General features: G+C 37.3%; 1 protein-coding gene across 1 annotated transcript in view; it reads left to right on the top strand.

Moving 5' to 3' along the window:
- ERICH2 (glutamate rich 2) overlaps positions 1–14,195 on the top strand; it is a 35,618-nt gene that overhangs the window by 14,669 nt on the left and 6,754 nt on the right. Inside the window, 5 exon segments of the mRNA XM_052652969.1 lie at positions 723–783; positions 785–822; positions 5,284–5,432; positions 9,027–9,211; positions 13,345–13,402. Coding sequence (XP_052508929.1) covers positions 723–783; positions 785–822; positions 5,284–5,432; positions 9,027–9,211; positions 13,345–13,402 — 491 coding nt within the window.

The following is a 14,195-nucleotide window of genomic DNA, read 5'->3' as shown; positions in this document are numbered from 1 at the left end:
AGTCTCACTGAGAGTTGAAGGTAAACAGAGCCAGTTCTGGGGGAAAAAAAAGTAAAAGATCAAGTAGGAACACAGAAAACCATGGGGGACCTTTGCTGAGCAACAGTGTGACTGACCCATAGAGTTGATGGATTTTCTCAGCATAGCCTGCATTCCACTCCCCACCCTCCTTCCAGCTTCACGGTCTGACTGGCAAGTGGAATTTCCTGAAAGGTTCTATCCAGGTTGGATTATGGAAATCTAAGCGTTTTCTTTCCCCATCAGTTCTTTGCCTTAATCTTTTGATTGATTCTTCATTCTAATCTGAGCCACAAGCAGTGTGTGAACTTTCATAAACCAGGAGTTTCACAGTTCTCTGTACACAAAGGCCAAATAACTCATTTCCTTTTTTTCCTCATGGATCCCGTGTGTCAGAGATTTTGTCTACCCAACAAATGGCACTTAATTAACAAACCACTTTCAGCAGTAAAAATAAAGTGTATCTTTAATGCTGGATAAAGTCTTATAGATGTTGGACCTTCGATCTGTTGGGTTATTTGGTCAAGCTTTCAAGTTCATAGATGTGTGGGGAAAATGGCTAGAGGAATCCCACAGAACTCAACTCTTTGAGGTTGATAAAATAGTATTTATAGGTTATTCCATAATCGTATTTTATAAAACGTATGACACAATTTTTATTCCCATTTTTACTCTTTTTTTTCCCCCCATTTTTACTCTTTAAGTAAATGCCTCTTTAGACACAGACCAAGATTGGCAAGCAAAATTTATACCTCACTGACTTTTGCAAGTCTCTCTAAATATAGCAAAGACAGTCTCAGAAAAGTAAGTTTAAATTAATTTTGTTTTTAGGCTCATGTTTGATAAATATCAGTTCAGTTCATTTCAGTCACTCAGTCGTGTCTGACTCTCTGTGACCCCGTGGACTGCAGACACCAGGCCTCCCTGTCCATCACCAACTCCCGGAGCTTATTCAAACTCATGTCCATTGAGTCAGTGATGCCATCCAACCATCTCATCCTCTGTCATCCCCTTCTCCTCCCACCTTCAATCTTTCCAAGCATCAAGGTCTTTTCAAATGAATCAGCTCTGCACATCAGGTGGCCAAAGTATTGGAGTTTCAGCTTCAGCATCAGTCCCTCCAATAAATATTCAGGACTGATTTCCTTTAGGATGGACTGGTTGGATCTCCTTGCAGTCCAAGGGACTCTCAAGAGTCTTCTCCAACACCACAGTTCAAAAGCATCAATTCTTCAGCTCTCAGCTTTCTTTATAGTCCAACTCTCATATCCACGACTACTGGAAAAACTGTAGCTTTGACTGGATGGACCTTTGTTGGCAAGGTAATGTCTATGCTTTTTAATATGCTGTCTAGGTTGGTCATAACTTTTCTTCCAAGGAGCAAACGTCTTTTAATTTCAAGACTGCAGTCACCATCTGCAGTGATTTTGGAGCTCAAAAAAATAAAGTCTGTCACTGTTTCCCCATTTATTTCCCATGAAGTGACAGGACCAAATGCCATGATCTTAGTTTTCTGAATGTTAAGCTTTAAGCCAACTTTTTCACGCTCTTCTTTCACTTTCATCAAGAGGCTCTTCAGTTCTTCACTTTCTGCCATAAGGGTGGTGTCATCTGCATATCTGAGGTTATTGATATTTCTCCCGGCAATCTTGATTCCAGCTTGTGCTTCATCCAGCCCAGCATTTCTCATGATGTACTCTGCATATAAGTTAAATAAGCAGGGTGACAATATAGAGCCTTGACGTACTCCTTTCCCGATTTGGAACCAACCAGTGTGTTGTTCCATGTCCAGTTCTAACTGTTGCTTCTTGACCTGCATACAGATTTCTCAAGAGGCAGGTCAGGTGGTCTGGTATTCCCATCTCTTTCAGAATTTTCCACAGTTTATGGTGATCCACACAGTCAAAGGCTTTGGCATAGTCAATAAAGCAGAAGTAGATGTTTTTCTGGAACTCTCTTGCTTTTTTGATGATTTCAATTTTGGTAATTTGATCTCTGGTTCCTTTGCCATTTCTAAATCCAGCTTGAATATCTGGAAGTTCGTGGTTCACATACTGTTGAAGCCTGGCTTGGAGAATTTTGAGCATTACTTTACTAGCATGTGAGATGAGTGTAATTGTGCGGTAGGTTGAGCATTCTTTGGCATTGCCTTTCTTTGGGATTGGAATGAAAACTGACCTTTTGCAGTCCTGTGGCCACTGCTGAGTTTTCCAAATTTGCTGGCACACTGAGTGCAGCACTTTCACAGCATCATCTTTCAGGATTTGAAATAGCTCAACTGGAATTCTATCACGTAAACTGTCTTTGTTCATAGTGATGCTTCCTAAGGCCCACTTGACTTCACATTCCAGGATGTCTGGCTCTAGGTTGGTGATCACACCAACGTGATTATCTGGGTCGTGAAGATCTTTTTTGTATAGTTCTTCTGTGTATTGTTGCCAGCTCTTCTTAATATCTTCTGCTTCTGTTAGGTCCATACCATTTCTGTCCTTTATTGTGCCCATCTTTGCATGAAATGTTCCCTTAGTATCTCTGATTTTCTTGAAGAGATCTCTAGTCTTTCCCATTCTGTTGTTTTCCTCTATGTCTTTGCACTGATCACTGAGGAAGGCTTTCTAATCTCTCCTTGCTGTTCTTTGGAACTCTGCATTGAAATGGGTATATCTCTCCTTTTCTCCTTTGCCATTCACTTCTCTTCTTTTCTCAGCTATTTGTAAGGCGTTCTCAGACAACCATTTTGCCTTTTTGCATTTCTTTTTCTTGGCCATGGTCTTGATCACTGCCTCCTGTACAATGTCACGAACCTCTGTCCATAGTTCTTCAGGCACTCTGACTATAAATATAAATGTAAATAATTTGATAAATATAAATAATTTTAAAACAAAGTTTAAAATATGAACTTTAAAGAATTATTAATTCCAGTAGAAACTTGAGGACATTTAATGTACTTAACATACTAATTAACTGTAAAACCTGGATTATCTGCCCTCTAGCATACATATGTTCCAGTGGGATATTTAACTTGACTGTCTAACCTTAGTAGATACTAAATTAAATACTCTCCATCTTCCAAAAAGTAATAATTTTAATCTTTCCTCAACTGTAACTGTATTTAAAGAAAACAGATCTTTTAGAGTATACTGGTTATCTGTTTATGTTAATTGGTTAGAGGCACTGTTGCCATAAGTCACTTTCTCAGATGAAGTCAACAGACTATAGTTGAAGAGGAGGTTGGAGTTTGGGCCTCTTCTTTGAAACTGTGTATAAGGAAGACTGTATATAAGAAAGTGAGCAGAAGAGGAATTCATATTTTACCGTTGGTCATTTGGCCCCTTCTCATATGTGTTTTTATGGCATGTTCACTGCTTTCAAATAGTAATATCCTTTTTATCTTCAGGCTTCCTCCATGTTCTGTCATTAAAATCATTAAAGGCATTTCATACTATTCAAATACCCAGAACTAGATTAGCTAAATTCCCCTCTTTAGGGATGTAACTTAGTGAATATATAAGTATAATATTTCATAGATTCTGAAGCATGCATATTTTCTTTATTTTGTAACATTTCTTACAGTTGATGACATCTTATACTGGCAATGCTTTTTCTTTCTTAAATATTAATATGTCTTATTAGGTGGTATCTTTGGCTGGACCTGGAGATTATCATACTAAGTGAAGTAAATCAGACATAAAGACAAATATCATATGAGATCACTTATATGTGGAATCTAAAATATAATACAAATGGACTTATTTACCAAACAGAAACAAACTCACAGACATAGAAAACAAATTTATGGTTGCCAAAGGGGAAAGAGGGAAGGGGTAAATGGAGGAGTATGGGATTAACAGATAAACATTACTATATATAAAACAGATAAACAGCAGGGATTTACTGTATAGCTCAAGGAACTATATTCAATATCCAGTAATAAACTTTAATGGAAAAAATATGAAAAAGAATATATACATATACACACATATATTAAGCTGAACCACTTTGCTGTACACCTGAAACAGTATTGTAAACCAACTATAGTTTAATCTTTTCTAAAAAAGAAATAGATACTCTTAAATTCAATGAAATTCTGTAATAATAAAAAGGCAGTATATGTAATCTAGATAAAAGCCCTCCTTTCATAGATAAAAGGAATAGATATTAAAGCGTATGAATTCCAGTAATCATTTGTGGTGACCTTTGGCATAATAGGATTCTATCATGCTAGAAACTGAATACTTAAGTGACTTCTCAATTTTTCACATGTAGGGCTTCTTTGATGTCTCCTTTCACAATTAGAAAATCAAGGAGGGCAGAAGAAGAACAACTGTAAATCTTCTTGGCTGTGTATTTTTCATCACCAGAGAGGGGTTTTGCTCTAGCAGCATATACTGGGGAAGTAAAGGTTCCATTCCCTCCATAGTATTAGGAATGTAAGAAGCTGTTTAGCCTATTTGCTAAATCACTGTGCAAAACCACTGACTTAAATACTAATGTTATAGAGTCATATTTCAATGGGGATAAAAGAGAGCCATCATAACTTTGGGGGAAAAAATAATACTTTACATCTTTTTATATCTTGTCATGCAAACTAGAAGTTGAATTTTTTAAACTCAGTAAAGGAGACATACTCAAATGATCTTAAGACCACAAAAAATGAACATGGGGTTGTTTTCCCACCAGCATGGGTACCTGTCAGTGTACCACACAAAAATCCTCTGTCTCAATACATTATCTGTTGACGTGAGATTTCAAGAGAAAATTAACTAATCTTTATTTCAGCCACTTAATAAAAAAACAGGCTACTTCATATTGTGAGCAAGGGTTAATAGCTCTAAGCATATTGGACTCTAAGCATAAACATTGGGTTAATAGCATCGAACTCTAAGCATAACATTTAACAGTGGTAAGAACTGACTTGAGAAGAAAACCCTAAGTGTAGTATTCCTTAAATAGTTTTATTTCACCATATCATAATGATATGCCAGGGACATTCATATAGTGGATTGCTTATATGTTCAATGTTAACTCTGAAAAGATTCTAAGAATCATTACACAATGACAAATGCCTGGTAGAAACAGAATTTTAAACATTAGTAAAACTTATTTTTAATGCTTTTCCACAAAGAAGATATTGCATTTTAGCTATTTATTATTGATATACTGTATGTTTATATTAAATGTGTGTTTGTGTATAAACCCATATAGAACCTTTAACAGAACTGTAACCTAGAAAAGTATTTTTTAACTACATACTTTAACATCTAGGAAGGAAGTCTCTTCAAAAAATATTGAAAATAAAATCTCTTCAAATAACACTAAAAATAGAATATCTTCAAAGAGTATTTCAAACAAAGAAATAGAAACAAATCTACAATCTAATCTATGGTCATCTTCCTTCTTAAAAGCAAGCACAGGTAGGTAATAACATTTATTTTATTTGAGTAACCGTAGCTTCTATTTCAGCCTTCCTTCTTTAGGACCTTTGGGATGTTGACAACTTGTAAGTCTGGGGCAAGTCTTAGGAATCAGTAGTTTTTCAAACTCATGTATGGGATGATTCTGATATGCAATCAGGTGTGATCCAGGGGTGTATATTACATAAAATGATAATGATAGAATATTAAAGTTTAGAATGGATTGAAATACCTATGAAAGCAATAACAAGTTTCAGTCATTCAACAGTGGTTTACTGAGTGCCAGACACTTGTTTAGAAGCTGTGGGTATAATAGTTATCAAATAGGAAAGACACTTGCCCCTATGAGGTTCACATAGATAGCCAACTATTAAATAATAATACAAACAAATAAGACAAAGACAGGTCGGGCTGGGCACTATAACGTAAATGGCAGCAGGAGGACTTCCTTCGATCTGGGATCAGGGAGCCTCTGTCATGATCCTCAGTGTTTGTGAATTCAATGAGTCCCTGTGACATCACATGAAGTTCTTAATTCCCTATTATGACCATCTCTGAGGACACCAGCGTGTTGAGTCAGTGAACTGGCTGGGTACACGCTGTAGGTTAGAGTGGTCGTGAGTCAGCGGAGACTGTAAAGGAAACAGGTAGATGGCCTGAATAGCCCAGGCATCACACTCTGAGTATCTCTTTGGAGGACGTTATCTTTTGCTTAGAATGAGGAGTTTTCCCAACCTTTTCTTTGGAGGGGGGAGAGCCTGATTTTTCTTAACATTGTCTTCTGTCAACCTTTCCTGGATTTCCTTATTTTCTTCCTTCTAAGACCAGTGTTTCTACATGTTTAAAGTAGCTCATGGCCACACTCCCATCAAAGAAGACGTCTCACAAGACTTCCCACACACTCAATTCTAAAAGCAGGGGATGATGGAGCACGAGTGAAAGTCATCTGCAGCGCTAACGAGCTGGCAAGCTCAGTAGTGTTTCCCAAAGAGATGATTTTAGGAAACACAGGGCAAACTTTTTCCAATAGTAGTATATTTTAATGTGTATTAGAAAAAAACAAGAACGTGGTTAAGAATGTGGACTCTGGAGCCAAACTGACTCCCAGATCTACCTTAATTGGTGGTGTTAAGTTGGGCGAGTTATTTAACCTGTCTCCTGTCTCTCAGTTTCATCTACAAATGGGATAAAAATAGTACACACCTCATTGAGATGTTGACAGAATCATATGATTTAATATGTAGTATTCAGAAGAGTCCTGACATAATATTTGCTGTGATTGTTATATCTTTTATTAATACCTCTGTCAATTGGGGGTAAATTTTTAAGATTTTTTATTTACTTGTTATCTTTTGGTCATACTGCATGACATGTGGGATCTTAGTTTTCTAAAACCAGGGTTCCAACCTGTGCCCTCTGCATTGGCAGTACGGAATCTTAACCACTGAACAGCCAGGGAAGTTCCCCCAATAATTTTTATGATCTAGCAAAATTTCTAAGTTAAAAAGGTAGATTCAAAAAAGATACTAAGTAAATAGTATAGCTTACTTTCATATGGCGAAATGGATAAAGTGTTATAAGAATTACTAAAATTTGCAAAATGTCTACCTCTTAAATATTTCTCTAATATCTTTCCTCCTTTATCACTGTTTTAACAGTACATTATCAACCATCTTTTTCACCTGGACTTTTTAAAAAATGTTTTCTTTTAAAATATTTCAACTGATAGAAAATGAGCAGAAATAGTGTAAGTACTCCAGTAACTCTTCATATACAAGCAACTGTTGACTTAAGGGGCAAAGATCTCATGATCCTTTACCCTAAGTCAACATGTATTTTCTAAGAATAAGGACAATTTAATTAGTTCGTGAACTCCAAGAAACAAATTTTCTTCTTAACCAATATGTGAGATTGTCTCCCCAATTTAGATGAAGAGCAAGACATACACACTGATATACACAACCATTGAGTCCGTTTTTGGATTTTGTTCCTGAGAATAATATTTTCTAGTTTTTGCTGTCTTTTGGCATATTTGTAGTCAAACAGCAAGTGCTATTGTGAGTTGTCAGTAAATGCAGTCTAAAAACTGCTTAGAAAATTCGTATTATTAGAATTCATTTTGAGCTGGCTTTTTAACAGCCCACAGGGCCTCTGAATGCAAAATAAGGAAACAAAGTAAGAGGTGGGAATCCGCAAGTTTCCTCTTCCAGTTTTATTCAGTAAAGTTACTGCTGCGAATCCATACAGAATCCTGGAATCTTCAAACATCTCTGACTCCTATAAGCCTTGAGAAAATGTGAAGGTGTTTCATTTTGTCACAGCCTTTCTGAGGGTTATGACAAAAGACGGAAAGATGTTATGGTTTCCCCATCTCACTCCCCTTCCAGAATGTTACCTGGACTTTTTAATGGTGATTTTTTCCCTAACCACCTCTCTCCCTGCTCTTTTTATCTTTTTTTTTGGTCTGCCCTCAAATACAATTTCTACCCTGCTTTCCAGGAGTTCCTTCAGAAATTAAAAATCAATCATACTTGTTTCTCTACTTAAATCTTTCATGACTAGCCCCTTCATTCTTAGGATAAAGTTCTAATTCCAAGACTACTGGCCCACAAGAATCCATTATCCAGCTTGTACCCCTCTGGCCACATCTGTCACCATTTCAGCCTCAACTTTGACCCATAATAAGCACATCAAAGTGTTGCTTTGCTCACATTTTTGTACTGGTTCATGCTGTCCCCTTTCCTTGGAAAAACTGATCCATTCAGACCAGAATGGGTCTCTCCTTTCTTCCTGTGTTCTCTCATGTACCTGGCATACACATCTTTATCACTGGACTGCCATATTGTTTTACAGTTATGCATTATGTTTGTGACTCCCCAGTTACAGTGTGAGTGAGTACCGTGAGATCAATGACTGTACATTATAGTGTTCGTGGGGCTCAGTATAGTGCCACACATTGACAGGGTAGTCAAAGTAGTGCTTTTGTTTTATTTTCCAGTCATTTATGACTTGACATTAAGAAAAATCATTAATGATGTTACATAACCTCTGGTCATATCTAGAATACTTCACATATATCTGATTAGTGTGTGTGTGTGTGTGTCCAGGGAAAGGGACAATTTTATTCTCAAGTATCCGTACAGTGACTATCTGCCAAGGAGAATTACTATTCAGCCTCTCTAGTCTTACTTTTACTTCCCAAGCTCTTTATTTTACATTTATATTCCCATAAGAACAATTTAAGAAATATATTTCTATGGATAAAAGAGAATTAATTTTTTCTTGAAATTATATTCTTTATAAACAAAACTGTTTCCATTTATTACAGTTTCAAGCACCAAACAATTAACATTAACATCAGCTCAGTATTATCAGTTTGTATTTTTTCCTCTTTCATTTAGCAGTTTTATTACCTTTTTTTGGGAAATGGAAATCAGGTAAGTTTATTGCAGTGCTGTTTAGTCATGAAAGAAAAAAATCCAGGACAGGAGAACACATGGTAACATGTACACTTGCTACATTATAATTTTGGAATGACCATTGTAAATTTATGAATACGTTTCAATATTTACTAAATTATATATATTGTTTTAGGTGAAATGAGCAAAAATGTAGTCATTGCAGAGCAGGAGAAAAATAATGAACATTGCCCTGAGGATATCAATGATAAGTTGTCTGAATCAACAGATGATGATGGCGAGGATACCAGTGATGAAGATAAGGAGGAAGACAGCAACCCTAATAAGGATACTCATGCCCCATTGGAGTTAATGACAGAAGTAAGATTTGCTTCTATAACTCAAAAAACTTAAAAATATTAAAATAGCTAAATAGTATATAGCCTTGAAGACTAAAAAAATAGTTAAAATATCCTTGCCCACACACAGATGCTTACCTGGTTACTCATCTTTGTTACTACTTCCATGAGGGTAGAGATGAGAGAATATTCTGGCAGTGACTCAGATTATTCTGGTAAAGTCAGAAACATGAATAAGAGAAGTTTTGGCATAAAACTCTTCAAGGACCTCTTAGAAAAACTTTCTACCTACTGGGTACCATGCTAGTTACTTGGGATATTTAGAGATAAATAAGAAAGACATGTCTTCACCCTTGAGAACTAACAAACACTTATTATGTTATCTAATTTATAATATGTGCCAGTAGAGATGTTCATAAAATTCTCTGGGAACAGGGAGGATAAAGGGACTAACTGAGAAATGAAGCAGGAGAAACAAGGAGATAAAGGAAGGATTAAGAGGAAGAGACAAGAACGGAATCCTAGAATCTTAAAGGAAGAGGAACATGTAGGAATGCATTTGGTAAACAAAATGGCACTCCTGGCATGGGAAATAGCATTGTCTGTGTGTATCACACACATACAGAGGGTGTAAGAAGGAAGAGGGAGTGGAGGAGGGAGAAGGGCTTATCAGATTGTAACAGCAGAGAAGAAGCCATGAACTTGAGCACACAGCCTTAGAAATTTCTCAAATAAATCACATAGGGGAAAGAAAGGAACATCAGAGACTTTGGGGAGACTGTTGGGTGGTCTAACATATGTATAATTATAGCCCAGATAAAGCGAGGGACCCACTATGTACAAGTAAAACATGTGACAAGGATAATACAAAGGATGAGAAGGGGGGAAATGAAAATGCAGTGTTATGAAGTTCTTACTGTATACATGAAGTTGTGTAATATTAATAAAAGTTAAACTCTAACACCATAACACGTGAGGTAAAACTGTTTTGTTCTCCATAGAATTATCAGTAAACATTTGTGAGCAATTTTTGCATGTGACATTTCAGGCCTCCATGCTTTTGCTGTTTCCTATGTTTTGCCAATGCTGTATCCTATGCCAGGATTGCCTTCTTGATTTGTTTACCAAATGAATTCCTACATGTAAGCCTAGTGTACATGCAAATGGCTCAGAATGTCACACATAAGCAAGAACAGTCCCCCAAGTGTACTGTTCTTTTTTTTAATAAAAGCTATCCAAATAATAATGGGAGATTAGTCAATTGTGGAGCCTAAGTAAGTAAAAAATATGTAATAATGTTTAATTCCGTGGGGAGAAGATGATCATGATATGTGGTGTATTTTTTTAAGTTACTGAATAATCTTAGTTTTTGTAAGTATATATATGTTCCTTTATGGGAAAAAAAAAAAAAAAAAACCTAAAATGATGTACATGGAGATGTTTAAAACAAACATCTCTGTGGGCTTCCCTGGTGGCCCAGTGATAAAGAAGCCACCTGCTGTTGCAGGAGACACAGGTTCAGTCCCTGGTCCAGGAAGATCCCACATGCCATAGAGCAACTAAGCCCGAGCACCACAACTATTGCGCCTGTGCTCTAGAGTCCATGGGCCGCAATTACTTAGCCCACGTGCCACAACTGCTGAAGCCCGTGCTCTCTAGAGCCTGTGACCAGCCAATAGGAGGAGCCATCACAATGAGAAGCCCGCGCACTGCAGCTGGAGAGTAGCCTCCACTCATGACAACTAGAGAGAAGCTCATGGAGCAACAAAGACCCAGCACAGCCCCCCCAAAATAAAATTATCTAGAAAAAATGGATGGTAAAAACAGAGATGCTGTTTAATTGGAGACAGGATGTGTTTGTTTAGCATGTAAATTCCCTACATACAACAAATGAACCTATTTGCAGGGCGGGAATAAAGATGCAGACGCAGAGAACGGACATGTGGGCACAGGGTGAGGAAAGAGGGTTGGGATGAATTGGGAGGCTGGAATTGACATGTACATACTACCATGTATGAGACAGATGGCTAGTGGGAACCTACTGTATAGCACACAGAGCTCAGCTTGGTGCTCTGTGGTGACCTAGAGGGAGGGGATGAAGAGGTGGAGGGAGGTCCAAGAGGAAGGGGACATATGTACACCTATAACTGATTCAATTTGTTGTATAGCAGAAATTAACACAACATTGTAAAGCAACTATACCCCAATAAATAAGAAGTTTATAACACAGAAAAATATGTGTTACAAAAACAGAAATACAGACCAATGGAATGAGATAGAGATCCCAGAGATAAACACACACACCTATGGGTACTTTATTTTTTACAAAAGAGGCAAGAATATACAATGGGGCAAAGACAGCCTCTTCAATAAGTGGTGCTGGGAAAACTGGACAGCTCCATGCAAAAGAATGAAATTACATCACTACCTAACACCATACAGAAAGATAAACTCAAAATGGGTTAGATCTAAATGTAAGACCAGAAACTATTAAACTGTTAGAGAAGAACATAGGCAGAACACTCAATGACATAAAGCAAGATCTTCTATGATCCACCTTCTAGAGTAATGGAAATAAAAACAAAAATAAACAGGTGGAAGCTAATTAAACTTAAAAGCTTTTGCACAGCAAAGGAAACTACAAACAAGGTGCAAAGACAACCCTCAGAATGGGAGAAAATGCTAGCAAGGGAAACGATAAAGAATTAATTTCTAAAATATACAAGCAGCTTATACAACTCAATACCAGAAAAGCAAACAACCAAAGTGGGAAAGGGACCTGAAGAGACATTTCTCCAAAGAAGATATATAGATGGCTAACAAGCACATGAAAAGATGCTCAACATCACTCATCAGAGAAATGCAAATCAAAACTATAGTGAGATACCACCTCACGCAGACAGAATGGCCATCATCAAAAAGTCTACAAATGATAAATGCTGGAGAGGGTGTGGAGAAAAGGGAACCCTTTTGCATTGCTGGTGGGAATTAAACTGATACAGCCACTCTGGAAGACAGTTACGGAGAGACTCCTTAAAAAGCTGGGAATAAAACCATCATATGACCCAGCAATCCCACTCCTAGGCATATACCCTGAAGAAATCAAAACTGAAAAAGACACATGTACCCCAGTGTTCACTGCAGCACTATTTACAATAGCTAGAACATGGAAGCAACCTAGATATCCATTGACAGATGAATGGATAAAGAAGCGTGGTACATGCATACAATGGAATACTACTCAGCCATTAAAAGAACACATTTGAATCTGTTCTAATGAGGTGGACGAAACTAGAGCCCATTATACAGAGTGAAGAAGTCAGAAAAATACATATGGAATCTGAAGAGATGGCACTGATGAATTTATTTTCAGGGCAGCAGTGGAGAAACAGACAGAGAACAGACCTGTGGACAAGGTGGGAGGAGAGGAGGGAGAAGGGGAGATGTATTGAGAGAGTAACATAGAAATTTACAATACTATATGTAAAACAGATAGCCAATGGGAATTTGCTGTATGACTCAGGAAACTCAAACAGGGACTCTGTGACAGCCTGAAGGGTGGGGTGGGGAGAGAGATGGGAGAGAAGCCTGGGAGGGAGGGGACATGGATGTACCTATGGCTGATTCTTGTTGATGTATGACAGAAAGCCACAAAATTCTGCAAAGCAATTATCCTTCAATTAAAAAAAATTTTTAATGTTACTTTATAAAAAAATACAATAAAATAGTAAAAAAAATATATGGGATAAGAGCAATCAGTATTGGAAAATATTGAAGATACATAATTCTATTGTCATACAATTTTGGACTAAGTTCACAAATAAAAACTGTATCTGAACCTAAGGGATATTAAAGTGATTAAAGTGTTCGTGGCTTTGCCAGTTGAATCAACCTAAGTGTTCTCAGATCGTTCGGTAGTGTGTGCACAGTGTGGCTGCAGTAAAACAGAGGTGAGATGCTTGCTCTGTGGCCCTGCCATTAGAAGTGCTTAAATATTCTTCACTAACTGATTGATTACAGACTCACTCCTGGAAAAACATGTGTAAAAGTTAAAAGCAAAATAATCATTAATGGAATATTTTCTAGGGAGTTTATAACTGACATTTAAATTCTCTGTAAAACTGCATAGCTGAAGAATTTCTTAATGTTTTCCAGTTCCTGAGAGCAGAAATGGGCCATGACTACCATTTGGCAAAAAAATTATGTCAGATGAGTAAGTACAAAATACTTCTCTTTTCCCAATCGTCTCTTTGTTTCTAAATACATTCCCTAATATGTAAGATGGTTTGAGTATCATACAGCTAGTGAATTCCCTCATAGTGTCTTGGTGAATCCTTGATAGTAAAAATTGGTATAAGGACTAATTTAAATTAGAATTCTAGAGTAACTTTGAGTGGGATAAACTGACAAGGACGCCATTAGAAGGTATGTCAAAATCATTAGCTTCATGACAATGAGTTAATAACATATGCCTCTAGTTTCAAAGAAGTGTCACGTAGTAAAACAAGCCTTCCTTAGAAGTGAAGAAGAAGTGAAGTCACTCAGTCATGTCCAACTCTGAGACCCCATGGACTGTAACCCATGGACGGAGGAGCCTGGTGGGTTACAGTCCATGGGGCCACAAAGAGTCGGACACGACTAAGTGACTTCACAAGCCTTCCTTAGCGTGCAGTTATTCCACAAATATTTGAGTTACCTACCTGCCAGGCTCCTCTGTCCATGGGATTTTTCAGGCAAGGATATCGTAGTGGGTTGCCATTTCCTCCTCCAGGGGATCTTTCTGACCCAGGGATCGAACCCACGTCTCCTGTGTTTCTGAATTGCAGTGTATTTACCACTGAGCACTGGGGAAACCTTAATAAAAATTTTAAAACTTGTGTGCCAGTGCCGCTGTTTAGACACTGGGCAAATAATTCCCACACTTAATCTAGTGTCAGACAAACATATAATTAGCATGTCATAGATAATAGGTGCTATGGAGGAAAAGGGAAGGAGTAGAAAGTACT

Source organism: Budorcas taxicolor, chromosome 2 (genome assembly GCF_023091745.1).
Source record: "Budorcas taxicolor isolate Tak-1 chromosome 2, Takin1.1, whole genome shotgun sequence".
NCBI lineage: Eukaryota > Metazoa > Chordata > Mammalia > Artiodactyla > Bovidae > Budorcas > Budorcas taxicolor.
This window is presented reverse-complemented; position numbering and strand designations above follow the sequence as displayed.